At 55.0% G+C, this 27,648-nt stretch overlaps 2 protein-coding genes across 4 annotated transcripts; both read right to left on the reverse strand.

Annotated features, from left to right (window-relative positions):
* Positions 1-420: 420 nt before the first annotated feature.
* FBRS (fibrosin) lies at positions 421-12,962 on the reverse strand. Of its 2 annotated transcripts, XM_080829801.1 has the most exons (19): positions 11,469-12,962; positions 11,001-11,180; positions 10,225-10,260; positions 10,075-10,104; positions 8,947-8,995; positions 8,555-8,855; positions 6,861-7,162; positions 6,445-6,650; positions 6,285-6,329; positions 5,972-6,067; positions 5,648-5,716; positions 4,818-4,847; positions 4,365-4,436; positions 3,925-4,045; positions 3,739-3,819; positions 2,677-2,760; positions 2,337-2,544; positions 1,900-2,246; positions 421-1,820 (listed from the first exon to the last, which is right to left on the reverse strand). In XM_080829801.1, exons 1-19 carry the CDS (start codon positions 11,922-11,924, stop codon positions 1,600-1,602), a joined length of 2,934 nt encoding a protein of 977 aa, XP_080685927.1. In that variant the 5' UTR covers positions 11,925-12,962; the 3' UTR covers positions 421-1,599. The 2 variants fall into 2 exon arrangements, with proteins under 2 accessions (XP_080685927.1, XP_080685926.1); XM_080829800.1 differs by having other exon boundaries at positions 421-2,246.
* Positions 12,963-14,525: 1,563 nt separating this feature from the next.
* On the reverse strand, positions 14,526-19,656 carry PRR14 (proline rich 14). 2 transcript variants are annotated; one of them, XM_080830646.1, is made up of 12 exons: positions 19,573-19,656; positions 18,702-18,773; positions 18,410-18,578; positions 17,683-17,804; positions 17,421-17,610; positions 17,145-17,188; positions 16,843-16,952; positions 15,943-16,531; positions 15,522-15,591; positions 15,350-15,441; positions 14,989-15,060; positions 14,526-14,898 (listed from the first exon to the last, which is right to left on the reverse strand). In XM_080830646.1, exons 2-12 carry the CDS (start codon positions 18,722-18,724, stop codon positions 14,619-14,621), a joined length of 1,761 nt encoding a protein of 586 aa, XP_080686772.1. In that variant the 5' UTR covers positions 18,725-18,773; positions 19,573-19,656; the 3' UTR covers positions 14,526-14,618. The 2 variants fall into 2 exon arrangements, with proteins under 2 accessions (XP_080686772.1, XP_080686771.1); XM_080830645.1 differs by lacking the exon at positions 19,573-19,656 and having other exon boundaries at positions 14,526-14,838; positions 18,702-18,946.
* Between the last annotated feature and the right edge of the window lie 7,992 nt (positions 19,657-27,648).

The following is a 27,648-nucleotide window of genomic DNA, read 5'->3' on the forward strand; positions in this document are numbered from 1 at the left end:
AAAAAAACTGTGTATCTTTTCTAACAGAACTACGCACGTACATATGTGCAGGTAAACACACAGAAACGGGCCTGAAGAGCACAGACCAAATGACTGAAGGGTTACCTCAGGAAAGGAACCGGGCTGAGCACGGGTTGGCAGGTAAATGGGAAATTCAGTTTTGCTATCCTTCTGTCTTGTTTGAATCTTGTAGAATAGGTACTCCTGGGTTGCAGAAAACATGAAAAGCTTCAATGCCCAACGCTCCAATCCATCCATCCACAAGCAAAAGGATAGCTCTCCCAGGTGGGAGGGAGGGGGAACCTTCACCAGGACACGGATAGTGTTGTTCGCTCTCATCCCTCCCTGACCCAATCCTCCCCCTCCACTCCGCGCCCCCACCAGATGACCCCCACACAAAGAGCAGCCAAGGGGCCTCATTGTAACACTCATTTTTATATAAATATCCGCAAGTCATGTTACAGAATAAGCCCCACCGGGGAAAAAAGTCAACGTTATGTTTTTGTTAAACGGACCCCTGCCTTCTAGGTTGGGCCCCAGCCTGGGGGCGCCTGCTGCTTTGGGAAGGCTGGGACTGCCCCCGAGAGGCTGCTGCAGAAGCTGCCTGTGTGGCCCACCCCCGGGCCGACCCCCTTCTTTGGTGTGTGGTACGTGGTGACCTTCTCTGCCCACCCCCACCCCCAGCCTAGGGTAGGGTTCTGGGGAACAGGGTTCTGGAGGGCAGGGCCCAGGAGTCCTGGGGGCACTTGGAAATGGAGTTGGGGGATTGAGCCACTAAGAGGTGGAGTCTGAAGCTTAGAGATTGAGCCTTTTGGGGTGGCACACAGAGGTTAACAGGAACAAGTTGCGGGGGGGGGGAGACCTGGGCTGTCAGCCAAGCAGGAAGCATTTGCCCTTCTTTCCAGCCTAGGTACCCAGGTCCCTTCCCCTGCTGCTCTGTCTCCTGCTGACTCCATGTTCCCAGGGATAAGCCCTGGGTTCCTGCCTGTCCCCTCCCAGCTCTTCCCTCTACAACCCCCCCTCCCCCCCACAGAGAGGCCAGAGGCTAGGAACACAGCACCAGTCTGAGGATTTAATTAACCAGGAAGGGGGATTATTGGGAGGGGCACCCCTGTAAAAATGTACAAAAGGTCTGGGGGGCTATGTGGAAGGGGAGATAAATATGTACATGGAACCCCCCTTCCATCAGCCCCTCCTCCCCCAGCCCTGAGAGGGCATGAGGACTTGGGTGGTAGGTGAAGGGGAGGCGGGGGCACTTTGGCCTCTGGCTTACTGAGCCCTTGGGGAGGCAGGCCAAGGGCCTAGGGGCCCTCAGGGGGAGCGATGGTGTACCTCAGGAGGTCATGAGCTATGACCTCTGACATGACCCCCACTCTCACCTCTCATATACACACACACAGACACATATACACACTCTCACACACTCACACACACCCCTCTCTCTAGAGGTTTGTGACCTCTGCCCTCCCAGTGACCCCAAGGTCCATCTGATGCTTGATCTTGCGGGGGCTGGGGCTTCAGCTCCCAGGTTCAGTGACCTCAGAGGTGGCTGGTGAGGTCATGACCTTTGCCCTCCAGCCCTGGCTTCAAACCTCAGCTCTAGGACCTTGTCATTAGGAAAGGGGGATGGAGCTGTGCCCCCGCCCCTCCCCTCCCCTCACCTGTCAGCCCGGGCTGGGCCAGGGGCCCTAGGTGGGGAACTGGGCCGGGGTGCGGGCACGAGCGGAGGTGGTGCCCCCAAAAGGGCTCCTGGAGGGGTCTTGCTGAGAAGGTGAGGGGTCCCCGGGGCCGCGGCGGGTGGCGGTGGTGGCGCCAGGCGGCTGTAAAGCAGGGGATGGGCAGGCTCCAGACCGTAGAGGCGGGCGGCGGCCACAGCCCCAGGGCCAGTCAGCTCCTCACCAGCCTCGTAGAAGCGGGGTGGCCTGGCCAGGCGAGGGGGCCCTGCCAACCAGGTCGGCTCCAGGAAGCCAGTGCAGCGCTCTGGGGGGCTAGGGCCCAGAAAGGGGGGTGGTCGGGGCCTCTCAAACAGCAGGTGAAGGCCCTGAGGCCCGGTGGTGGCGGCAGCGGCAGCGGCAGCAGCAGCGGCAGCAGCGGCAGCGGCGGCGGCAGCGGCGGCGGCGGCCTCCTCCTTCCGCTCCTCCTTTACCCGCACGGATTCCTTGGCCGGCCTGGCCCCTTCCTCGCCGGCCCGGGCCTTGGGAGTGGCAGGAGAAACTCGGAGCTGGGGCCGCGAGAAGGGGAGGTCCCTGGGGAGAGAAGGCAGGGCCTGCAGCGGTCCGAGCAGCAGGCCGCTGGTGGCACCGAGGGTGGGCAGCGCGGGTGGCGGGGAGGCACACCTGTCTTTCTCCTCCTTGGTGAGAGAGGGCTCCCTCCGCTCCACAGGCCGCTCCTTGTCTGAGCCTGGCGTCCGGGCGGCCTCAGGGGGCCGGACCCAGGCAGGAAAGGCCAGAGGACTGCGGTGCAGGCGGCCCCATGGGTCTGGCGGGGAGGCGAAGGCTGGTGGGGCCCCTGGGCTTTCTTTCTGGGCAAAGACGGCGCCGGAGTCTAGACAGAGGGTGAAGCAGAGGGTGACAGGAGCCACGAGGAGGAGGAGGAGGAGGCCCCATCGGGGACCCCCCCCACCCCTGGCAACCAGCCCACTGCCAGAGCCACCCACCCACCCTGCCCAGCACTCACTGAATGTAGGGCTGCCCAGGCCTCCAAAGGCCCCGTTGGAGAGGGCAGCCAAGGAGGCGAAGCTTGTGGGACGCCCAAAGGGATCTGCAGGAGGAAAGGGCAATGGTCAGGGCACTGGGCAGCCAGGGCTGCGCAGGCGCCAAGACTGGCAGGGAAGGTGCGGCTCAGCAATCAGGCCCTGGAGCCCTCAGCTGTTCCGACTTGGTTTTAACAACAGGGTGCTGCTGTTCCTTGGGCCTCGCAAGATGCTGAGCTTTGACATGCATCGTGGTGTTTAACCTCACAAACGACAAGCCCCACGAGAGGCAGACAGGACCACTCCCACTTCAAGATGACGAAACAGGCTCAGAGAGGTGAAGTGACTTGCCAACGGTCAGTCATCTAGCCAGTAAGTGGTACACCGCCCCCCCCCCCCCCCGCCGGCCTCTCTGACTCCAGAGATCAGGCTCTAACCCGATAATCCCCCATACCGGCCACCCAGACCAGCTCTACAGTAAACCGTTTGCCTGGAGATCTCTGCCAGCTTCCTCCCACCTGACATGCAGGGCCCTTCCCGACCCGACCCTAATCTCATGCATATAGCCAGTCAGAACAACTAACCTATTCCACTACGGGAACACCTCACACCTTTCTTTTCCATGAACACGTTCCCCTGTGCCATCAAGCTCAATGCCCTCTCTACCCAGACCCAGCTGAAATCTCCCCGCAAAGCCCGCCGAAACTGCTAGGAGCCGGAGCCAGTGCCGCTGCTCTGCCTGGGCCCGCACAGCCCTCCTCCAGCCTCCTCTCCCAGGTGGCACACTACCTCTACCACTGGCTATTTCAGAGACCGCATCTGAGCTGGCAGAGCCTGGCAGTCACTCTGCCCTGCCCTAGCCCACTGCATAGAGATGAGGTCAAGGCTCAGAGGGGTTAGAGTAACTCGTCCAAGGTCACAAACCAAGTGGCACCAGGCCTATCCCCATTCCAGCTGCCTCTCAGGTCTAACTTCCATCCCCAGCTTGAGAACGCCTCAAAGTTAGGGACTGGGCTGGGGTTGCCCAACATGCCCTTGGCTCTTACCAATGTGGGTGCTGGGGCTCAGGAAGGGTCCGTGGGCCCCGGGAGCTGCCGTGAAAGGGTTGGCTGCAGCGTGGACGGCACCTGGGGCAGAGAGGTGGGAGATTCTGGTGAGGCTGAGTGGGCGCAAGGTGGGCCTCGGGCTATAGAAAGGGAACCTCCGGCCCCAAGAGGGCTGGCCAGACTCACCAGTCGCAGTGAAGAGGGAGGCGGCCGGGTGGGAGAGCTCCTGCCCAGGGGGCAGGGCCCCATAGGGCCCCGGAAGGCAGGGCAGGAGGTCGTTCCGAAAGTCAAGCTTGTGGGAGTCGCCCTGCGTGGGACAGGGAGAGGGGTGGTGAGTGAGGAGCCGGGTGAGATGCTGCTCTTGCTCTTCCACCCCTAAGGCCCCCCCCAAGGGCTGGCTGGCGCCAAGATGGGGCTTGGGTGCCTAACTTCTGCCTCTTTCAGAGCCCTCTCGGGCCACCCCCCCCTCCTCAGTCGGAGAAGCTAGTGCTAACTGTGAAAATGCTCAGGCAGCGACTGGGGACAGGAGGGGACGTTTCTGGCCAAGATGCGGCCAAGCTCTGCCAAAGGCAGATGCCCAGGGCTCAGGCCAGCCCACTCGCCCCACAGCCCTCCAGCCCCAGTACCTTCATCTTTTCCTGGTGTCTCAGGATCATGTAAGCCACGCGCACGTGCATGGCACACCACTTCCCTGGTTTCTGCCGCCCCAGAAAGATAACCAGAGGGAAAGGGAAGGAAAGAATGTTCACTCATCACCCACTCCAGGCCTGGTCCTCGGCCCAGCCTTTCCACACAACATCCCCACTCGTCACCCCTACAACTGAGGGATGACTAGGTTCGCTTCATGGCCTAGGAAACTGAGGCTCAGAGAGATAAACTGTCTTGCCCAAGGTCCCACAGCCGGTTACGTCGGAACCCAGGTCTGTGGCATATACGCCTTTTGCCCTTTCTGCTGTTCCAAATCTGGCTGCCTCCACGTCTTGGGCTTCTCACTCATTCCCAAGCAAGACCCGCCCTCAGCCAAATGCCCTGACACCAGCCCCCAGCCTCATGCAGCCTGAGGTCCTCACCAAACTCACCCTCAAAGGTGGCCGGAAATGGTCGGGGATCTGGGGATGGCAAAGCAGAGGTTGGCGGCGATTCAGACCTGTTTACTGTCCTGGGCACCTCGTCTCCACAGTCCCAAATCCCCACCCAAACACTGGAGACCTTGTGTGGCTCCCTCACGCTTTTCCTGCTCCTATGAAGACTCCTTTCCCCATCTCCTGCACTGGGCATCTCCCTTCCAGCACTAAGTTCCTGAACCGGGCCCCAAGGACGTGCCCTGCTTGGAAGACTAGGGACTGACTGGGTTAGTGGGCAGGCAAGACAAGTTTCTCAACCAGACAAGTCATTCTATCAACAGCTTTATGTCATGAGATTCTGTGTAAGATTTCTTTAGAAAAAAACCTTTACTGCTGCTAGAAAACACAATAAGATATCTGGTCTAGTCTCCCCTCTCGGAAACATATCCTGTGCTTTTCCCGATGTTCCCAGAGCCATGGGCTCGAAGGCTGCTCCCCGTGCCACTTCACAAAGGGGCAGCTTATCTTTTCATTGTTTTATGGACAGGACTTCCTGGTATGATGTCATTTAAAAAAAAAAAAAAAGAATTCCGTAATTTAAAAAATTTGAAAACTCCTACAAAAACCACTGTCCTAGTGATCTTATTTCTAGGGCAACTTCATGAAATTCCTATTCCTCATGCCTGGGAAACTTTGTCATTTACAGAAATTTCCTCTCGTCAGATTCTCAGGGATAGTCCCGATCGTACAGTAAAGGGAAGGATCAGGGGTTCACTCTCAATCAACTCTGCTCTCCCTCAACATATACTCTAGTTCCCCAAGGACCTGCCTTGGCCCCCCCTCACCTGTGTCCCCTTTTGGGGAAGCCCGCTCGGCACTGGCCCCAGTCGTGGTGGCAGCTCGGGGTTCGTGCTCTGGGAAAGGGGAGTGGAGGATCAGTCAGGAGAGCTGGCACCAGGCATAAAAGGGGTCCAGAACCAAGCTGGGGGCTAGGACAGGGAGGGAGCATAGCTCTGAAGAAAGCTGGGTCCACAATGGGAGGGCAGGAGAAAGGGCATGGCTCTGGGGAATGGAAGAAGGTATGTGGACCCCGGGGTTGGGGGCAGGGGGCACAGTGGTGTCTGGGTTTGCAGGGGTGGGAGGTGGTGGCGTTTGGATTGGGAGCTCACCTTGGGCTGGAAGGCCCCCTGCAGGGAGCCAAAGGAGACAGCCGGCGGGAGGCCCGGAGGTAGGCCGGGCACTGCGGGAGGGAAGGCCGTGTACGGCTGCGGAGAGAAGGGGACTGGTCCAAGCTGGGGTTGGAGGTGCGGCCCACGTCTGGTCTGCCCATCAGTCCTCAGGCCTCCACCCTAAAACCTCCCAGGGAGCTCTCCCAGGCTCAAGACTCTCGCTTTTGAAGCTGAAGACTGGACCCCGACAGTCAGGGCCACACACACGGATGCCTCTGTGCCCACACACCACACCACACACACACACACTCACATTATGCCGGAAAAGGCCTTCCATCTTTCCTGGGTATTTCTCAAACTAGGGAAGAGAAGGGAAGAGTAAGCTGCCAGCCAGGGACCCAGGACCTTCCCCTGGAAGCCACACCCTCCCTCCAAGTCTCTGGGCCTCATCAGCGGCCCAATGAGGAGCTCACCATGTGGGGGCCGTGGGGTGGCAGCAGGCCCGGGGGATAAGGGGTGAAGTGCTGGTGGGTGTGCTGGTGGGTGTGCTGGTGCTGGTGGTTGTGCTGGTGGAACTGGAAGGCCAGGGGCCGGGCCGAGCCCCCTGCCCCCACCACCTCGGGGCCACCCTGGGCATTCAGGTAGCGAGAGTTCAGGTCCTGGCCGATCAGGTCCTGCTCTGTGGGAGGGGAGGGGGAGAAGGCTTTAATGTCTGTCGCCACCAGGACAGCCTCCTCGGGCCCGGGTGACTGGCCTTCCCTCCTGGCCTTGAGCCACTCCCTCCTCAAGCCCTGATGTCTGCTGAGGTCCAGGTGCCCCAAAGCCGGCTGGGCCCAAGCCCGGGGCCATGGCCCCCCACCCCCCACCCCGGCCAGGACCCCAAACTCACCAGAAAGGGCGTTAGCGGCTGAGGCCCCAGGGTGCCCTGGCACCTGCAGCAGGGGTGGGGGTGGGGGCAGGGTGGGGCCAGGGGAGAACAAGGAGGGGTGGTGGGGTGGTGGGGGGGGCCGCAGCCCGGGGGGGGGAAAGCTGTGGGTGGACAAAGGCAGGGGCAGTGAGGGCGTCGGGGGCCGGTGGGTGAGCTGCGCGGACGAGGAGGAGGCAGATGAGGAGGAAGAGGACGAAGAGGATGATGAGGGGGGAGGCTGAGCCACGGGAGGGGCCGGGGCCTTGGGGGGCGGCCGTGAAGAGCTGGGGAGAGAAGTGGGGAGATGAGTGAGGGGTTGGGAGGTGCCAGCTCTGACGGGAGGGGGTCAGAAGCCTGGGCGAAACCTTGACCCTGGTTCTCCAACATGGAAGGTGGTAGAACCCGGCCCCCAGGACCCCCCACCCCCACCCGGGGAGCCCATCCTCAGACTGAGGTAACCCCCACACCCGGCAACCCCCTCTCTCTCCCTCTCTAGATCTCTTCCACACAGCTGCCTCGGACGTCTCCGGCCACGTGACTTGCCCTTTCCTGACTCAACCGCGGCACGAAACCCGTCACTCACTGTGACGCTTCCTTACAACAGGCCACCTGGGTTCCCACCCTAAGACAGTGGAAGCAGCACCTCGCTGGCCTGGCCTAGGAGTCAGGCGACCTGAATTCTAGGCCCGTCTTGCCATGAACACCCTGGGTGACCTTGAGCAAGTCACTGCCCCTCTCTGAGCCTTAGTTTTCTCAAGAACAAGAAAAGAGAACGGTAACGATGACAATAATAGAGACAGCACCGATAACAGAACGGTATCAGTGACTCTTACCCTTCAGTGAGCACTCACTGGAGGCCAAGTGCTGGCACCTGCTTTACATGCTAATCCAAATCTCCGCCATGTCACACCACCTTCCCAACGGCTGCCGCAGCCACGTACCCGCCTGCACCGTTTACTTTTTTTCACTTAACTCAGTTCCTTGCTTTTTAACTTAGCCTTGCCCGAGCAATACGTGTGACGTCAAAGAGTTGAGGTACTGATGTGTTTTTCTAAAGCCCGTTAACAGCTAAAATAAAAGTTGCCTCCGGAACAGCTGAAATTATCTCGCATACGGCTAACGATGCACGGGCACACTTTGGGAAACACTGCACGACCTCATCGTCGATCCTCACGACAGCTTTACCAGGAGAAAGGGACCATTACCAGTTCTTTTTGACCGAAATGGAAAATTGAGGCTCAGAGAGATGAAGTGACTTTTCGAAAATCACACAGCCACGACAAGCGGCAGAGCAAGAATTTGAACCAGGTCTGACTGACACCAAAGCCAGCACCCTTAATTAATCATGTCAGCATTTCCCAAAGTGTGTTCTGAAGAACACTATTCCTAGCAGATGTGCCTTACAAAAAGGCCTCAGCAGCGCATAAAGTTGGGAAACGGCACAGAGAGCACTTCCCTGAACAGAAATGTCCGGTGAAACGGTCCTGGGAAGCCCTGTAAGCGAATAATCACTTTACATTTGCTTCACCCAGCGTCTCTCAAGCTTTTCAGCCTCAGAATCCTTTTTTCAAGTCACATCCCATAGGCACCATCCCATGTCCCAGCCACAGAATGCAGGGGTTGGCGCCAAAGTGACCAGGTCCTTCCAGACCAGACCAAACCCCTGGACCACTCACCTGCCAGTGCTGAGGTCCAGGCTGCTGCCATAGGGAGAAGTGCGGAGGCCGAAGGGCGAGACCCGAAGCTGCAGCTGGGGCTGGGGTTGGGGTGGCAGACTGGGGGCGGCCGGCAAGGGTGCAGGGGGTGAGACAGGAGGCCGAGGGGCCGGTGGAGGCGGTGGTTCCTTCGGGGGGAAAGGCACTAGCAGCGGGTCGGGCCCTGGGGGCTGTTCCTGGCTCCGCTCCAGGCCCGACACTTTAGGGACCACGGAGAGTTTTGCTTCACAGTTCCCATTGAAGGCGCCGTGGGGGCCCGAGGCTGCGAGGACAGGACAGCAGATGTATTCAGTTGCGGCCCATATTCCCCCAAATTCCCTCCCTTGTATCCAGCCCCAGCCCTTGAGACCAACCTTTGCTGGTTGAGACAGTAAAGGATGGGTCGAGGTCATCATCGGAGACCTGGGGAAGAAGGGCAGGGACAGGGTAAGGTTTGGGTCAGGCGAGGCCCTCACCCAGGAAAGCTAATAGCCCCCAGGGCCTGCTAGGAAGTGGCAGTGCTGCCAAGTCTATTCTATCTGCTTATGTGAAATCCAGCAAAGACTGTGGGTTCCGGGGGGCCTATGCTTGAAGAAAGGGGTGGGATAGCTAAGCCTCAGAATTTGATAGGCCAGGAGGACTGAGTTGAGGCGGCACTCGTGTAGCAGAGAAGTAGGCACATCAAAGCCAAAAATGTCAGTTGTCACTAACTGCTGGCCCATATGCCCACCTGACTTACAGATCTGTTTGGCCCACAAGTGTCAGCAAAAACCTTTGAAACTAATTGCTGATATTTACAAATTCAGGAATTCCTCGTACAAACTCAGACTTGCAGGTTCTCTTAAGAATTGGCTCCTATTCTTGCATGGCAGCAATTAGCTAGGACTAGACAGTGGTCACCTCTTTTAGACAGACAAGAACTCTGGTTCACCACAGTCCCTGTCCAGCCAACTTTTTAAACTAAAACAAGACACCCATCAAGGAATACAATTTTTAGTCAGTTATAGGGATAAAGTGAGAGCTACTAAAACACATCATTTCAAAACAAGCAAATCCGACCAAACAATAAACTGAAACAGAACTTTATAAGACGTCTTCCTACACTGATCACAAGGGTTTGGTGTCCTGGCTGCCATAACGGTGGTCCCTGCTCAGATTCTGTGAGAGCAGAACAACAGTGAGCAGGAATGAGCAGCTCAGCTCGACAGCCACTCTGAATTTCTGTGGAGAACCACTGGTATTCCAAAGGTTTAGGAAAAGATGGTACACCAAGGCATGGGCTTTCTATTCTTTAGAAACTGGCTCTAGTTACCAAAGAAAAAAGTCATTTACCCATTCAATCTGCCCGTATCCCCCTTCCCCCATCCAGTCATGGCTCAACCTAACTTACGTTCCCCACTCAAGGGGGAGACTCTCTCTCGCTGTTCGTGGCAGACCTCTGAGCTGCACTTCACTTTACAAATTACAACACTGCCCACCCAACAAGTTCTAGCCCTACTCACCCTCTCGTCCAGATCGCTTTCTGCATCACACTGGAGAAAAGGAAAGACAGAGGTGTCACAAGAGGGAAGAAGAGCAGGGCCCAAGGGACAGAGGGGACTTTCAGAGAGGAATTGAGAGGGGAGGGGCCGGTACAGGTGGAAAGCACTTACTATGTATCCAGCTTCCAGAGAATGACGGGAGGAGGCCTGAGAAAGACCAGAGTCCAGAGGTAAGGAAGGCTGACTGGCGAGGCCTTTGGATAAAGTCTAAACTCCCCAGCAAGGAACTCAAGGCCCCTCACGACACACTCTCATTCTCTCTAGCTGCTTCTCCTACTATGACCCACCCCTGTTCCCAATGCTCTCGCCATTTTCTGAATACAGTCTCACATCTCTGTGCTTTTGCTCAAAACAACTTTGCCCGTTTCTCCTCTTAGCAAACTTATGACTATCCTTCAAGGCCTGACTAAGACATCCTAGGGGGCTTTCCCTAACCACAACCCTCCTCCCATCCCCCAGGCAGAATGAGTGGCTTCCTCATGTGGGTTTCTGTAGCATCTCTCCCAGATCTCTGCCTTCTGTAGCTTCTCAGGTTTTGATCAAGGTATTTGCTCAGATTCTTTCTTTCTTGCTAGACTGCTATTGCCTGGAGAGATCTGAGACTGTTCCTAATTCATTTAGGATTCCACGAATCTTTTTGATACATCTTTGAAAAATCAACTTATTTCAAATAGGCCAAGTCAAAAGCAGAAAAGCCTGAGTGTGGACATGTCACTGTCAGACCTGGATTGAGGAGTGAGGGCTCAAATTTGTTCTGCCATCTCCTCTGCCATTAGAGAATAAAATCACTGTTTATGATGAGAAGCAACACTGCTAATGGAAAACAACTCTATGTGAAGGGCATTCTGTCCAGAGTTTTAAAGGACAAGGATCCATGACAAGCTCACCTCTTTCCTTCTCCGCTTATTGGGCCATTTTCGGGCCCGATCCCCAGAGGGCCGGCCAGGCTCCCGATCAGAGCTGTCCCCTGGCTCCCCAGTGGCCCCACTGGAACCCCCCCTCTTCCGCTTCCCAGAATGCTTCAGCCGATGTTCCAGTCGCTCTGGGGGCTGAAGAGATGCATCCTTCTGTGGAGGAGGAGGTGGGACTAAAGTAGATGGAAAAAGGAAAGCTCCCAACCTCTCTAGGGGTGACCAGGCTACCAAAGTGGCTCTCAGGCCGGGTAACCAGGCTGGTCCCTGGAGACTGACTCTACCTCCTCCCACCCCAGGGTGGGGCAGAGGTCTGGCCAGAGGAGCCGGTTGCTCTGGTTTGGGGTGCCAGCATTCCCCCCTCAACTCCACCCACTTCAGGCACCATACCCTCTCTCTGCCCCTCTAAAGCCCCCAGAGGTCCCCAGCTCCAACAGGCCCCACCTGCAAGGCCTCAAGGCTGGCGAAGCTGGCGATGGCGAAGCCATCGATCAAGTCCTCCTCCTCTTCTTCCTCCTCCTCAGGCTCCTCCTCGGCCTCCCCGTCGTCTGCGCCCCCCTCCTCCTCCTCCTCCTCTTCCTCCCCGCGGCTGCCCGAGCCGGCAGGCCGCTTCCGAGCTCGGGGTCGCGGGGGCCGAGGCCTGGGACGGGGCCGCCGTCGTCTCGGGCCTCCGGGCCGCTCTCCGGACGAAGCTGACGACCAAGGCCTGGCGGGCGGTGGCGGCGACGAGGAGGACGAGGAGCCGCGCGGGGCGGCCAACAGGGCCCGGGGCGCGTCGCCGCCGGGACCTCGGCGGCGCCGCTGCTCCCGGTCTCGGTCTCGGCGCGAGCAGCGCCGCCGCCGCCGCTCCCCCTCCGCGGCCCAGCCCGGGCCCGGAGCCGCGGCCGCTGCCGTCTCCATGGCGACCGCCCTCAGCGCCGCATCCGGAGGCGGCGGGGCCCGAAGCGGCCTGTCCGCAGGCCCGGGGTCGCAGGCGCGGCGCTGGCGGCTGCACAGGGACGGAAAGGCCACGGCTTCCCCTTTAAAGCAGAATCTATTGGCCCCGAGCTTGCCCCAAGGCCAAGGCCCGGGGAGCCGGCGCCGCCCCCGGGGCGACAAGCCCGAGGGCCCCCCCTGTGGGGCCGGCGGAGCCGAGACGGCGAAAACGGGGCGGCCGTCCCTTTAAGGCGAGGCCTCAAGTTGTCCAGCCCCTGACCCCTTTAAGACGACCCGATGGTGTCCAGCCGGCCTAGTGCGGTGGCCGCCCCCTGCCAGGGGTCGAGACAAGTCTCCCCGAGGAAGAGGAAGGGCCACCCCTTTAAAAGGGACCGAAAGCTCGCCCCGAAACGCAGACCTCCCCTTTAAAAGTGTCTCAAGTCCTCCGGCTAAAAGAGGCCACCCCTTTAAGGAGTCCAGGGTCCTCCAAAGAGCAGGCCGCCCCTTTAAGGGCTCAAGAGTTAAGTTTCTGGTCCTCCACAAGCGGCCACTTCCCCTTTAAGCTGAGTTTAAAGAACTTCTTGCGTGGGGGAGAAAAGGAGGAGAGAATCCCCACTCGCTCCAGCTCGCCCAACAGCACAGTTCTCAGTTTGTCAGCTTCTGTTCGATGGCTTCCCCTTTAAGGTTGCCGATGTAGTATGCCGAGTTCAGCGGCCACCCCTTTAAGGAGATTTAAAGGGGCCTCCTCCAGGCCTGTCTCTTCCAGCCTCCGCCTCCGGTCGCCATGAAAGGCTGGGGGGGGGCGGGGCCGCGGGGCCAGCCCTCCAAAGCCCCGGATGTGAGGCAACGGTGACGGGTAGAGCTTCTCTGTCTGCCGACATAAAAGTCTCTTCCTCCTTTCCTCCGTCTCTGCCTGACTTGCGCCGTAAGGGATCCGGAACGGCCGTTGGGAGGCGGGGGAGCTCCAGCGCACCCTCCTGTTGTCTCCCTTGGCGTCTTGGGCCTCTTCTCCGCCAGGACTTCCCTGCCCCTCCTCCCTCTTCCTCCTCAGCCTACGCCTCCTTCCTCTCTCGGCCTCCTCCCACTCTCCGCCCCCTTCCCCCCCTCACCCCTCTACAAGCTTAGTCGTTGATAGGTTGAGAAGTGTACGACAAGGCGAAGGGCGGAGTCAAGCTCCGGGGAGTGGGTAATATGTAACCGCCCTCAAATCTTGGATTGGGTATACGTCAGATTAGCTCCTCCCTCTATCAGGTCTTGTGACTCGACTGGTTAGAAGTAGGCGCTTGGGGCGGTCCCCCAGGTGACCCCGCCTCTTCCTGCTCTCTGTTCATTGGTCTGCCTTCAGACAGCGTCGAGACTAGGAGTCGTGATGTACTGCGCGAGTCCTAGGGGGCGGTTGGCCGCTTGGCGGCGGGCGGCCGCGGAAGGTTCCACTCTACTGCCGGATACGTCGTCTCTCTCTTTCCGCCGCTTGGCTTAGCCCACAGGCCGCCTGGCTTTTCGCGCACGCGCGTGGTGAGACTGTCGAGCGGCTGGCAGCTCTGCGGGATCCCCCGCGGTGTGGGGTGGCCCGAGCACGCGGCGTGCCTTGCGAGCGCCAGATGCGCTGGGAAGGAAACCGCGTCCCATTATCGCTCCCTTCAGTGTGAGAGTGTTGGCTTGTGGTGTCCGCGTGCTAATAAGGAAAGAAAAAAAAACCACCTTGCGTTCGAGTGTCCGCTGCTTTGCTCACATGTTAACTCATTTGGCAGTTAAGAATCTTTTCGGGAAGGTACCGTTCTTAGACCCATTTTACAGAGGGGGAGGGGAATTGATACACATTTAGTTTCCTACGCAGGTTTTGGATTCAAACCTAACTCCACAGTCTGTGCTCTTAGGCACTGCTCTATTATGCCTCTAAGTTTTGAAAGATGGAGAACGCCACTCCTGGCCTCTGGTTGCCTGGGTTACCGTTTCAAAGAGGACATCACATTACACACTCAACTTGTTTTCTTCCTTCCTTCCTTTTTTTTTAAAAGTAATCTCTACACCCAATGTGGGGCTCGAACCCATGACACCCTGAGATCAAGAACTGCATGCTCCACCAACTGAGCCAGCCAGGCGCCCCTCAACCTGCTTTCCTATGTGTAAATGTGAAAATTCCTTCTCACAGCACTATGTGCAAGTCAGGCACATACTATAGGTTGTTGTAGGTGCTCAATTACAGGTGATTACTTTTATCTCTTGAATCCAGAAGCAAGTTCACGCCTGCATGTTAGAAGGAATTCAGGGCCATCCTGATCAAGGCCTTCGTCCACTCTGGATCCCTTAGTCTCCTCCTTGATGTAAGTGAATTTAGAGAACCCTGATCAGAGTCCGGGGTCACAGTATCTTCCGGAGCTAGTTCCAAAGTATCCCTCCACACAGGAAAATTTTCAAATCAAAGAAATATCTCCTATGATCCTTCCCCCACTTCTTCCCTGTATCCAACCCTCATTGCCTTCCCTGGTACCCCCCCAACCATTTCCCAGTCTTTGGGGGCCAAAGTAGAAACATCAGCCAGTACCGTCAATCAATCTCAAACTCAGGGAGAGACATACAAAAGGATCAGAAACATATCGAAAACTTTACTAGAAATATAGAGAAAAATATATAACTGCCTCAGATGCTTCAGGACGGATGGACAAACAGATGGAGCTCCTAGGTCCGATGGGGCCGCTCCCTATCCACTTCTTCCTCTTCCAGGAGTGAGGCATCCAGCTCCTCTAGCCGCTGCTGCAGCAGAGGTCCCACATCTGGGCTGGGGGGTAGGCTGGGGGTGAGGGTCCTGCTACCTGCAGCCCGCACCCCACGAGATGGCCGCCGGGATCGAGGAAGGCTGCTGTCCCGAAATTCTACAGCCCGCCGAAGCTTCTTTGAGCTGGTGAAAATCAAAGTCCCATTGCGCTCCCGGGGTTCCTCAAAGATGGTCTCAAAGGTCCTGGACCAGGCAGGGAGGGGTGCTGGTTACCAGCATGGCCTGTGGCTCCAGCCTTCCCTCTATCACCCCCAAGCCTTCAAAATGTCTCACCTCCTGGTTGTAGGCGACTGATAATTCTTGTTGGTATAAATTTCTTCTAAGCTGAACTCCTTCTTGTTCAACCTGGGAGCAAAGAGCAGAGGCCATTGAAAAACCCAGGGCCACTGTACCCTGGAAAAAGGATAAGCAAGGCCTGGTCTTTATTTCAGTTTCTGGGACACGCTAGGGCCAGGAGTGCTGCCTAAGGCAGACAGATGGTTCTACCATCTACAGATGGTGCAAACCATGTCCAGACCAAATGGACTCCTCCAAGCTGGACTGTGTTCCCTGAGAGGAGACAAAGCCACACTTCAGGGGATCTGAGCCTACACCTGTTTCACCAAGGCAGCTCCACGTACAATAAGCCACTCACCTGATTGGTCGAGGCAGCCCCATTGGTGTAAGGTTTAGCTGAGCACGGGCTGGTGTCCTGCGTATTCTGAATCGAGAAACCTTTCCCATGGTCTGCAAAAACAGGGCAGAGGATAAGGGTGCAGCATGGCCTCAGGCTCCCACTTGTCTCCTCCCCCCATCTGTACTCCTACCTTGGTCTCCGGGTCTGAAAGCACCTGGTCTTCTGAGGCTCTTGGCTCCTTCCCTTTGGTTGAACCCAACCTGCAGAGAAAGTGAAAGCTCATGGACAAATTTATAGCAATATCTCCATCTCCTGCCCACTGGATAATAGGGAAGGAGGCTGAGCCCAGACGGTGCCAGGGCTTTAAGAAGGGTTTATCGAAGGGCACCTGGCTGGCTCAGTCAGTTAAGTGTCTTACTCCGACTCAGGTCATGATCCCAGGGTCCTGGGATCAAGCTCCACATCAGGCTCTCTGTTCAGGGCAGAGTTTGCTTCTCCCTCTCCCTCTGCCCACCCCACCAACTTGTTCATGTACTCGCTCTCTCTCTCAAATAAATAAATAAAATCTTTAAAAAAAAAAAAAAAAAAGAAGGGTTTATCGAGAGCACTACCTGGGTTCTGCAGGTTCAGAGAAGGAGGAGGAAGATGCAGTGGACGAGCAAGTTGTGACAAGGGTAGGAGAGCCTCCTACTCCTCCAAGAGGGAAGACCTCTTTCCGGAGACAGGGCCGAGGGGGTGGTGGGGGTCGGGCCGTCTCTCCACCACCCACGGTGTGCCGCCGGGGCCGTGACCGGCTTGGGTGGTGGGGAGCAGGGGGCCAGCTGCAGGCATCTGGGCCAGGGGGTCCCAGATCAGGGCAGGAGTGGCTTCGGCCCAGAGAGGGCTTAGAGAGAGGTACTGGGGGGTTGTGGTCTTGGGCTCGCCACTGGCGGATAGGGGGCCGGGGGCTGACAGACGCAGTGTCCTCAGTAGCCCTGGACTGCTCGGCCTCTGAGATGGCAATCTTCAACTCCAACTTCATGGGGGGTGATGGGGGTGGGGGCCGTGGGACTTTGTTGGGTGTGAGGAAGATGTCAGCAAAGCTCTCCAGCTTGGAGCGGACGGAACGGAAGAGGGGGGCCAAGCCCCAGGGACTGAGGCGGGGGCGTAAAAGGCTGGACGGCGGTGGGATCGATGGGGGCTCCAGTACAGGATCCGGGGCTGAGGAGAAGGAGAGGCTCAGGTGGGCATTCCTCGGCTGCATGTGCCTAAGCTCTCCTTTGGTAGCCTCAGCCCCTCCCCCAACCACTAAGCTTTGCTCACAAAGGTATAAGCCCACGCCTAAAATAACAAGCCCTCAATTTAGGAGTTGAACGTCAGGCCTCTGAAGTCTATACCCCATCTTCACACACCAAACTCCCCTCAGGGAGAGAGATAAGCCTCTTCCCCTCACCCCCCACCTCTGCCCCGGATACTTTTAAGCTCAGCCAGGATTTTCCAGAGCCCTAAATCTCATCCCTCTGAGTCCTTACCTGGTGGTGGGGTCTCTGGAGGGTCCTCAAGCAGGGCAGATGGCTGGAATGGGGGATCCAGGTCCCTGGACGGAGGCATTGACTGGTGAACAATCGTCACGGGCTCGGCTCTGGGGTGAAGGGGGAAAGTAAAGGCTGAGGGAGCTTCCAGGTTCAGGTCCCACCCAAGCCAGCACCTCCCCAGTCCCTTAAGGCTTCTGAAGGTGCTACTGGACAAGCAAATTCTGATGCCCTTAGCTCTAGCTGCTGGGGTAACAACTGCTGCCTGGACATTTCGATAATCCCTGCCCCAGCCCTCTCACCTTCTCGTGGGGATGAGGAAGTTGGGAGTCTCATCAGCAAAACCCTGGATGTAAACAAAGGATGTTTTGGGGGAGGCAGGGAAGCCCCCTATGGCCTCTCTAGCTCCCCACATTCTGACCCTCTTCAAGCGTCCAGAAGCCTGCCAGGGTTCACACCAAAGACTTTTTCATATAGGTCTCTCCTCAGTGTCTTCCATATAGAATGCTGTTCTCCTTGCCCTGGGCAAAACCTATCCCAGCTGAACCCCTTACACCTTTACCCCCAAATTCTCATACCTCAGTTGAGGGTCTTGGGCTGGCAATGTCCTCTAGCATCACCACCAGAGTAGGCTGGGGGGCCCAGTCCACCTTTTGTGAAGGGCCCTCCTCTGGGCCAGGGGTTGTCCTTGATCGCCGCCTCAGGGTAGAAGAGGACCGGTGGATGCGGCTCAAGGGCTCTCGGCATAAGTGCAGTGGGTCGGGCGGCCTAGAGAGGAAACAGGAAGATCAGAGGGGCTCAGGTAGGCCCCTAGCCTACCCTCCATCCCGCCATGCTCACCTGGTCTGTGAGGGCCACGTAGCCTCTTGGGGTGGTGAGGCAGGCGGCTGGCTGTGGACAGAATCCCGCCGGTTGCTGCGGTGCCGTGGGGTGGGGGTCTTTTCTTGGGACACCAGGGGAACCTAATTGAGGAGGAAATGTCAAGGGCAAGGTGATGAAATGAGGTTGGAGTGGACAGGGCCTTTCTGAGCCTAACAGGGCCATATGCCACAGAAGTGACAGAGTCTATGGCTAGAATTCGCTTAAGAACCCAAAGAAGTGCATTTAAATGAATCAGTTTTGGGGCCAGAGAGTAGATGTCCCGAGCTGTAGTAATCTCACACAGGCTGTTTGGAGAAATGGAAAGGAGTGACCTTGGGTGAGTCACTGCCCTGTTTTTCTAACCTGTGCAATGGAGCCAAAGAAAGCCCTCAGCCTGCTTCCCAAGAATTGCCTAGACATTGGGCTGGGAAGAAAGCAAGGGTTTCTCATGCTTAAGAGCACTTGAAGAGATGTGGTTCCAGCCCAGCACGGTTTTTTGTGGGGAATGGGCACTAAAGACCCTGCACAGATCTAGGTTGGATTAAGTGAGAGCCAAGGAGATCTCTAGCATTAGGGAGGCTGCCTGGCAATGGGTGTGAAAATGAGGTATTTGGATCTCAATTATCCTCACTAGTGATCTGGTCTGACTTTGGTTCTGAAGAGGGGGCCTGAGGGAGAAAGGGGCCTCTCAGTTCAGGGAGCTCACCATGTGGGCAGCCATAATATCTTCCAGCACCACAGCCAAAACCCGCCGAGAGGCCTTTTCCAAAGGTGAAGGGGCCGCTAGAGACTGCAGTCTCGGCCGTTTGGGGCTCCTGGCTCCCCATAATGCTCGAGTCAGGGGCTGGCGGCACAGACGTGACCGGCCAGGTGAGCTGGAGGATGAGAGAAGCAGAGGACGGTCGCCTGAGCCTGTCGTTGGCTCTGTGGTTTCCCCGGTACGGCCGCCAGGGTCCCGTTTCCCGTGCTCAAGACAGGCGGGCGGGGTGCGCTCTCACCTGGAGTCCCCGGGCAAGTCCATTGGGGAAGCGGCGGCTCCGGGGAGTCCCTGGGGGATCCCAGGTCGCAGCCTGGGATGGGGGGAGCGGGGGAGCGGGGAGTGAGGGCCAGCCCCTCCCCTGGGGCTCCGCCCTTCATGGTCCGCCCGCGGCACCCGGTAGCCCAAGGGCCGAAGCCCTGGGGCGTGAAAGGGCGCCCCCGGCTGGCCGTCCGGAGCGGGTGTCTTCCCGCTGCCGTCGCCCGAGATCAGTGGATCCACCCGCGTCCTGACTGGCACTTGCTGGGAGAACCTGGCTTGCAGCGGCGCCAGTTCTCCCACGGCCCGAGCTTCTGGGGCCTTTGTCCCTGCAGAATCCGCCCTGAGATCTCCCGGGATCAGCTGGGATCCCGGTCCTGGGAGTCTCACTTTCCGCCGGATCCCTCTGCAGTCCTCATCCACTGCCAGCGAGTGGCCAAGAACTCCGACGCTATACTCCCACACACCGACGGTCCTCCCCCTTCCCCCGCCCCACCAGATCCCCTAGACTGGATCTCTCCGGAAAGAATCCTACAGCGCGGTTCCTCCAATGAGACGCCGCGGGGATCCTCTCTCCCTGGGAGTTTGGGCTCCGCAAAGCTCCACTCAGATAGGAGTGGCCCGAGCTTGAGCATCACGAACTCAGTCCGGATCCCCGGGGATCCACTGTCAAGCAGATACCCCCTTCACGCCAATCCAGGGAGGTCCCGCCCACAGACCCCCTCTCCCCCCACCCCCCGGCTCCCCGCCCAGCGCTCTCCCCAGCCCGGGACCAGATGGTTCAAATGTTTGCTTCCCTCCCTCCTCCCGCCCTCTCTCCAGCCGCTCGGTGCCCTCCCCCGCGCGCCGCTCACCGCCGCCTCCCGCGGATCCCGGGTCTTCGACGGCTCCTACCTCCGGCTCCTTTAAAACCAGCCTTACCCAGCACTGCCCAACCGCCGAGGGCCTTCTTCTCCGAGCCCTCGGGCACCGCCCAATCGCCGGTCCCCGTCTTCCGGGGTGGTGAGAAACTAAGTGAAGCCACCTGGCAGCCATCTTCCCTAGGGGCAAGAAGCCAAATTGGGCACCGCCGCCATTATAGTTGAGGGCAGGTAGCTCTGTCCTAGATGAACCAAGGTGGACCGGATGGTGTCATTTTCTGAAGCCCAGGCAGTCAGCGGCTGAAGACCAGGCCAAGTTTCTTGAGCTACTGAGGCAGCTGTAGGGAATAGAGTGCCGCCACGTTTTTTAAGGGCATCTTCCGGTTCTTTAGTTCTTAGGCCAATAAACGTGAACTGAATACTAACGACATGGGAAATTCCCAATTTCCTAGAGAGGCCTCATTGAGGGCGGTTCCGGTACCCTCCGGGAATCCTCAAGCTGGTCCCCAAGTCTGTGAGAAGATTTTGGGGCGGGACTAGGAGCCAGAGCCTCCGGCTCCAGTGTTTGCACGACGTCCCGGAGAGACTGGGCTGAGCCAAAACTGGGAGGAGGCTGCGGCCGTTTACCTTCTTCCCGGAGGTGTGGGGGTTTGTGTGGCCCGCGTCGAGGGCTCGGTATAGGGGGACCGACAACCACCTTGGCGTGCTCAGTGGTGTCTGGCAACTTTCCTTTCTGTTCCGGGCTCCCACGAGCCCTTTTTGAAGGGAAGCAATCCTCAGTAATAGGAGTAGTAGTGGCAGCAGTAGTAGCAGTCGTAGTCTTTATTATTAAGGGATGAAATCCTGCTGCTTGAGAGGCTGTATCATGAAACCTTTACCTGGAGGTGGGCTACTGGTGGGCAGGAAGTGGGCCTGCACTAACTTCTTGCACTGTAAAGGCACCCTCACCGCCAAACCAGTGCCTGTGCTTCCACTAGTTTTCCTTCCCCAGAATTCTCTGGTCCAAACCGGTACTTTTTTTCTTCAGGAAAAAGAAAGCCTGAAGCCTAGAATCCTGGGTCTGAGAAGGTGCAGAGTTCCCCGCCCAGCATAATTCTTTCTTCTGGGGCTTAGTGATAAAAGTAATAACACAGAGAGGATGATATGGAAAGAGCAAAATCAGTAAGAGCTGGTGTGGAAAGTGACTCCCCAACCCTGTAACCAAGGGCTCATCCAGAGTCATCCAGATGTAAGCAAGGACTCATCCAGGGCTCCCCCTCTAGACCAAGCCAACTCTTTGTAACCCAAGGCCTGCAGGGACCTCTGGAAATCCATGATGAGACTTCTGCTGAGGGTAGGCGGCACCTTTTCCAGCTAGAGGTGTTCTCTCTGCCCTGGATCCCCATTGGCTGTATGGTGCCTGAAGGGGTATAGGGATTCCTTAGGGGTATGGTGATGCTTCCAGCTGTGAGTGCTTGGAAAACCTCAACCTTGGTGAGCTGAGAGCCCTTCTGCAGACTCTCACTTTTCTGCTTAAACAGGTGCTTCCTAAGCCCCAGGGCAAGAAAAACTTTCAAGGGCAGAGCATGCCTGATCAGAGTTTTGATTCTCTGGGTCTCCTGAAGAGGTCAACCTGAGGAAGTAGTCTGAGGAAAGGGTCAGGGCCTGGGCCTGAGAATCTGGTAGGGAGGCGCAGCCCTAAGACCCTAAGTTGGTGTGCTGGCGTTCATCAAATTAAGTCTAATGTAGACTGGGGTGTCTTGACCCTAAGCCCAGGCTAGTAATGATGAGCGGTTTCACCTCTGCCTTCCTTGTGACTACCATTTCAACAACTCTTATCACCGCCTGTGCACACACTCCAGGGCATGGCCAGTGTGTGCTGATCCAGTAGCAAGAGGCCCCACATAGCTTCCGTTGGGGCAGGGGATGTGGCTGGAGGTTGACACATGGATGTATCATTCTCCAGAAACTCTGGGATCCCTTAGATTCGGCCTCAATTCTGCTTAACTGTTCCCAGCCTCAGTGGCCTCACTTGTAAAATGAGAACAACAAACTCTGTCATGCCTATCTCTAAGTAGACTTGAAAAATCAAAATCAAATCAGAAGATACATCTGAATGTGCCTGATAAATTAAGTCTTGGGCTACAGGTAAAATATGTAAAATATGGATGATAAAACCATCTCTTCTTTCTCTCAGAGTACCCTATCCCTTTTGGCCTTCAAGCTGTCTCTGCTCAGTACCTTTGCAGAAGCCTCTAGGCTGAGTTCCAGATCAGCCAGAGTGGGTGGGGTGGGTTGGGTTGTGGCTGCAGGGTATTGGGAGGGGTGGGATGGTAAGCTAGAGATCTTTGGTAACAACTGCTCCTGGAAAATGGCAGGAAACCTTGGGTTTGGGTTACTCTTCTGGTTGGCATCAACCATTTAACAAGATTTCAACACCTCCTGCACGTGGTGCCTGGGGATAGACAGGTGCTTACCTCAGGAGGTTAGAGTTTACGTTCCTGTATACAGAATTGCCATTACTCAGCCCTCTCCCCCTTAAAGGACTTGTCCCAGCCAGGTGTCAGCAATTCGTGATCAATTTAATTTCCCAGGTGAGGAGCTTTTAAGAACCCCTTCTGGGGCCTTTCCACTTTGGTCAGCTACTACGAGTTGTCAGAATTTGTATTGGTCTGAGAAAGCCGCTCCTGCCTCTGGTCTAACTCTGCTTCCCTAATTAGAGAGCCACCTGCCATGAGTACTATATTTGTCTCCCCCCCTTTTTTTTTCTTTTCAAGGGGGAGATGATAGGAAGGTGTCAAGTTTAGAACAACTGAATGGTAAAGTGATAGGGCTTATGGTGAGGATGTCAGAGGCGGGGAGAAGGCTGAGGAAGGTAGAGAATCAAGAAGGGTGAAGGGAGATGTCCATTAATATCTGAAACAATGGTATGTCGCTCTACCAGTTACGAGTTTATTACCTCAGCTGCAAATTCATGCTTCTTGCCTCCTCTCTGAAAAGGGATCTGAGCCCTTTAAGTATATTTTCTTTGCCAACCGGCATCATATTAAATTTGTCAGTAGGCAGGTAAGGGAGGGATTGCAGGAAAAAAAGGGGTTTGCTTCCTGGTTGCGGCGAGCCCTATTGGCAGACTCCTGGGGTATACAAGTGGGTTCCCCCGTGCCCAGATTCTGAAGTGCAGGCCACTTCTCCAGTGCCAAGCCCCTGCCGGGCACACTGGCCAGCAGCTCCCCTGCTGTATCCCTTGGACAGTTCTCTGGTGCAATGCCTCCGAGGCACCTTCCTATGAGCAGTTTTCCCTGGCGTCCCAGAGGGATTTCCAGCAAATTCCACCAGAAGTGGCACTCCAGCAACTTCGGTGCTCTCTCCAAAAAGTTCTAGATCTCACCCCGGAAGCCCAGGTAGAGGCTATGCCTTGGGTGCTGCATCCCCAGCTGAGGTAGTGACTTCTTTTATCTGCTATTCCTGCATTCTTGAGAATCTTTACTTCCTGTTATCTGTAATGGGCAGAATTGTGTTCCCCCGCCTCAAATATATGTTCAGGTCCTAACGTCTAGTTCCTGTAACTGTGACCTTATTTGGAAATAGAATCTTTACAGATACAAGTGAGGTCATACTGGATTAGGGTGGATCCTGATCCGATGACTGGTGTCCTTGTATGAAAAGGGAAATTTGGATACAAATAGAAAGGAGAGCGCCTTGTGAAGACATGCACAGAGACACAGACATCTTGAAACCCAGGAATGCCTGAGATTGCTAACAATCGCCAAAAGCTAGAAAGAGGCGAGGAAGGTTATTACCCAGGATTTCAGAAGGCGTATGGCCCTCCCGATGCCTTGATTTCAGATTTCCAGTCTCCAGAACGATGAGAAAATACATGTGTGTTGTCTTAAGCCACCTAGTTTGTGTAACTTGTCATGGCAGCCCTGGAAACGAATACACATTCCAGCCCCTCATTTCTCTACTTCCCTGTTATAGTTGATAATTCTTTTTTTTTTTTAAAAGATTTTATTTTTAAGTAATCTCCCCACCCAGTATGGGGCTCGAACCCACAACCCTGAGATCAAGAGCTGTGTGTTCCACTGACTGAGCCAGCCAGGTGCCCCAAGAATTTTTTTATTTATTTGACATGGAAAACAAGACAGAGCATGAGTCAGGGGGAGGGGCAGAGGGAGAGGGAGAAGCAGACTCCCCACTGAGCAGGGAACCCAACATAGGGCTCAATCCCAGGACTCTGGGGTCACGACCTGAGCGGAAGGCAGACGCTTCAATGACTGAGCCACCCAGGTGCCCCTGCCCCAGTAATTCTGTAGAATAAACTTGTCCTTGTTCAAATTACTGTGTACTTTCCCTCCCCTGATTGGACGTAGACTTATACCGTCACCAACAAAAATACTAGTGTTTTCGCTTAAATGAAGCAGAGTATCTGAAAGTCCCTGCTGTAATTACGTGCAGATGTTTCAGAGAGCAGGCCATTTTCAAGAGAGGCATCACAGACATATTCCATAAAGGCATTTTCAATGCTCCCTTCACACTTGAAGAGGAAAAAGAAGGAAAGAAAGGAAGACAATGAGTGCAGATGGTGCCTGTGAGAACAGCTGGCTCAGCTAGAATGGGGGAGGTTGAGCTGGACAGCCGCCATGTTGTCTAAAGGCAATCCTTGGCATCCTCTGGTTTCAAGTGGAGGTCAGCTCTAGACAGCACTCAGAAAACAAGTCTAGGTAGAGGTTTCTGGAAATGACTGTGCCTGGTGTTAGAGGCTGGGAAGGCAGAGGGACAGTGGTACTCACAGCTAGAGTGACAGTGTTGGGGCAGGGAGGTCCATAACACACACACACACACACACACACACACACACACACACACACACACATACTCACACGTCCATGATCTTAACGTCGGCGAAAGAGACCTAGATGGGGCCCTGGCTAGTGGAGAAGGCTCTAAATATGGGCTAAGGTGTCCATTTATTTGCTCAACACATTTGTTGAATTCCAAGCACATACCAGACACAAACGCTACGATGGTGAACGAGGCAGTGAGAGTCCTTTCCCCCAGAGAGACAAGTAAACAGACACAGTGCATAGTGAGATAAATGCTAAACTCAGTTTGTGCGCAGGTTCCTGAAAGAGCACAGAAGCAGAGCTGGAGAAGGAGACTTCTCTGAGAAAGTGATGAATCATCTTGAGAATTGAAGGAAAGAGGGTCAGGAAGCGAGACGGTGCCTGGATTACCTCAACTGTGCAGAGGGCCAGAGGGCAAACTCAGGAGGCTGCAAACAATTTGGTGGCGGCCTAGCAGAACTATGGCACGCCTTTTAGAATTATTTTGAATGCTCCTTTTGCTACGATCAAATGAATGAATAGAGAAGTAACACATTTACAGTGATACTTTTATTTTCGTCTATTTAAAAGATTTTATTTATTTGAGAGAGAAGTGGAGGGAGAAGGAGAAGCAGACTCCCAGCTGAGCAGGGACCCTGACTCAGGGCTCGATCCCAGGACCCTGGGATCATGACCTGAGCCGAAGGCAGCTGCTTAACCAGCTGAGCCAGCAGGGCATCCCTACTGTGCTACTTTTAAAAACTCAATACAATCCTCAGTATAAAAGACAAAGTCATTTATTTTAAAATGTGTATCCAATAGTATAATAGTGTGCTTTAATAATTTAGAATAAAAATTACAATTAAAGGACAAGGATATGAACTTTAGAAGGCAAAGAATCCAGACACAAAAGAGTATATCTGTGCATATATATATGCATGTATAGTATGATTCCATTTGTATTACATTAAAAAGAGGCAAAACTAGGGGTGCCCGGCTGGCTCAGTCAGAGGAGCTTGCAACTCTTAACCTTGGGGTGGTAGAGATTAATAAAAAAATAATAAACTTTAAAATATATATTTAAGGGGTGCCTGGGTGGCTCAGTCGGTTAAAGTGTGCGACTCTTGGTTTCAGCTCAGGTCATGATCTCAGTGTCCTGGGATCGAGCCCCATGTTGGGCTCTGGACTCAGCATGGAGTCTTCTTGTCCCTCTCTCTCCCTCACTGCTGCTTCTCTTGCTTGTGGCTCACTTGTGCTCTCTCCCTTAGTCTCTCTCAAATAAATCTTTAAATATATATATATGTATATATATATTTATGTGGGACTCAGACAGAGATCACAAGCAGGCAGAGAGGCAGGCCGGGGTGGGGAAGCAGGCTCCCTGCTGAGCAGAGAGCCCCATGTGGGGCTCGATCCCAGGACCCTGGGATAGTGACCTGAGCCAAAGGCAGAGGATTTAACCCACTGAGCCACCCAGGCACCCCTATTTACTTATTTTTAAAGATTTTATTTATTTGAGAAAGAGTGCATGCACAAGCAAGGGGAGGGACAGAGGGAGAGGAAGAAGCTGGCTCCCTGCAGGGCAGGGAGCCTAACGTGGGACTCGATCCCAGGACCCTGAGATCATGACCTGAGCGGTAGGCAGATTTAACCAGCTGAGCCACCCAGGTGCCCCAAGAAGTAAATTTTTAAAGTCAATAGTTTATTATCTGTAAGCTTCCACTCACTCATTTGTCCTCCAACTCACTTACCAAATTGTTATGATTCAAGCCTGTTAGTTCCCTCCTTCCCCCCCCACTGCATTTCTCCTCCAGCTAAGCTGACTTTCACTGAGCTCTAAATAATCTTTTCACCTCCCACTTCTTTGAGCATTCCTCTCCAGTTGCTGATCTTTATGCCCTAAATCTGTGGCCCTAAACCAGTGGCTCTCAATAAGGGACATGCTACCCCCAGGGAGTGTTCTGTGAATTTGTGGGGACATTTTTTTGGTCACAGTGATGGAGGACCTATTGGCATTTAATGGGTGGACCCGGGGATATCAGTTGTCTTACACAGCAGCAGACAGCCTTGTTCAATGGAAAACATGTCCCTTGTCCTCCACCAGTTTTGGAATGGTCCATGGACATTCATGTAGGTCAAAACACATTTATAATTATCCAAGTACTGAACCTAAATCCATTTTATATATAAACACACATTTATAAATACAGTTATAAACCTGGGGTACCTGGCTGGCTCAGTCAGAAGATCCTATAACTCTTAATATTGGGGTCATGAGTTTAAGCCCCACATGGGGTATAGCAATTACTTACACAAAACTTTAAAAAAACTGTTTAAAAAAAGAGTACAGTTTTTTCCCCAAAGATTTTGTTTGTTAATTTGAGAAAGAGAGAGGATGAGTGGGGTGAGGTGCAGAGGGAGAAGCAGGCTCCTGGCTGAGCAGGGAGCCCGATGTGGGGTTCGATCCCAGGACTCTGGGATCATGACCAGAGCTGAAGGCAGATGCTTAACTGACTGAGCTTCCCAGGCACCCCAAAAAGAGTAGTTTTAATTCTCACTTTTCCAGAGAGGCAGACACCTGTATATATCAAGGAAAGATTGTATTTTGTTTTGTTTGGAATTTCACCAAGAATTGTTTGCCATTTTGGAAAATCATGGCACAGAGGGGCATACTTGAATTTGAGTCACCAATGCAACCCATCTGTGACAGTCTGAGCTTGTAGCTGCTGAATTCATAGAAATCCTGTATGTAGATCCAAGCGTATGATGACTTCATTATGACCACTTCACTAAGTCTTTGACAAAGTCCTCCCTAAGCATTTACATATTGAAATATACATTATTTAATTTTTTAATTTAAAATTTTTTAAGATTTTATTTATTTATTTGACAGACAGAGATCACAAGTAGGCAGAGAGGCAGGCAGAGAGAGAGGAGGAAGCAGGCTCCCTGCGGAGCAGAGAACCCGATGTGGGGCTCCATCCCAGGACCCTGGGATTGTGACCTGAGCCGAAGGCAGAGGCTTTAACCCACTGAGCCACCCAGGCGCCCCTACATTATTTAATTTTTTAAAGAATAATATAATACAGAAAAATATGCAATTCTTAAGTGTAAGCTCAATGAATTTTCACAAAGTGAATACACCCATATAACCAGTACCCAGATCAAGAAACCAAAACATAGGGGCGCCTGGGTGGCTCAGTGGGTTAAGTCTCTGCCTTTAGCTCAGGTCATGATCTCACAGTCCTGAGATCATGCCCCGCATTGG

This window comes from Martes martes (genome assembly GCF_963455335.1).
Source record: "Martes martes genome assembly, chromosome: 18".
NCBI lineage: Eukaryota > Metazoa > Chordata > Mammalia > Carnivora > Mustelidae > Martes > Martes martes.

What these genes read in the sequence shown, in the direction of transcription:
- PRR14 (XM_080830646.1), bottom strand. Translation starts at nt 18,724, where the DNA reads ATGGACTTGCCCGGGGACTCCAG. An exon ending in GACTTGCCCGGGGACTCCAG is followed by an intron (nt 18,579 to 18,701) that starts GTGAGAGCGCAC and finishes CTCATCCTCCAG; the next exon opens with CTCACCTGGCCGGTCACGTC. An exon ending in GCCCAAGACCCTCAACTGAG is followed by an intron (nt 17,189 to 17,420) that starts GTATGAGAATTT and finishes GTTTACATCCAG; the next exon opens with GGTTTTGCTGATGAGACTCC.
- FBRS (XM_080829800.1), bottom strand. Translation starts at nt 11,924, where the DNA reads ATGGAGACGGCAGCGGCCGCGGCTCCGGGCCCGGGCTGGGCCGCGGAG. An exon ending in TACTGTCTCAACCAGCAAAG is followed by an intron (nt 8,856 to 8,946) that starts GTTGGTCTCAAG and finishes CTGTCCTCGCAG; the next exon opens with CCTCGGGCCCCCACGGCGCC. An exon ending in GACACCAGGAAAAGATGAAG is followed by an intron (nt 4,046 to 4,364) that starts GTACTGGGGCTG and finishes TGTCCCACGCAG; the next exon opens with GGCGACTCCCACAAGCTTGA.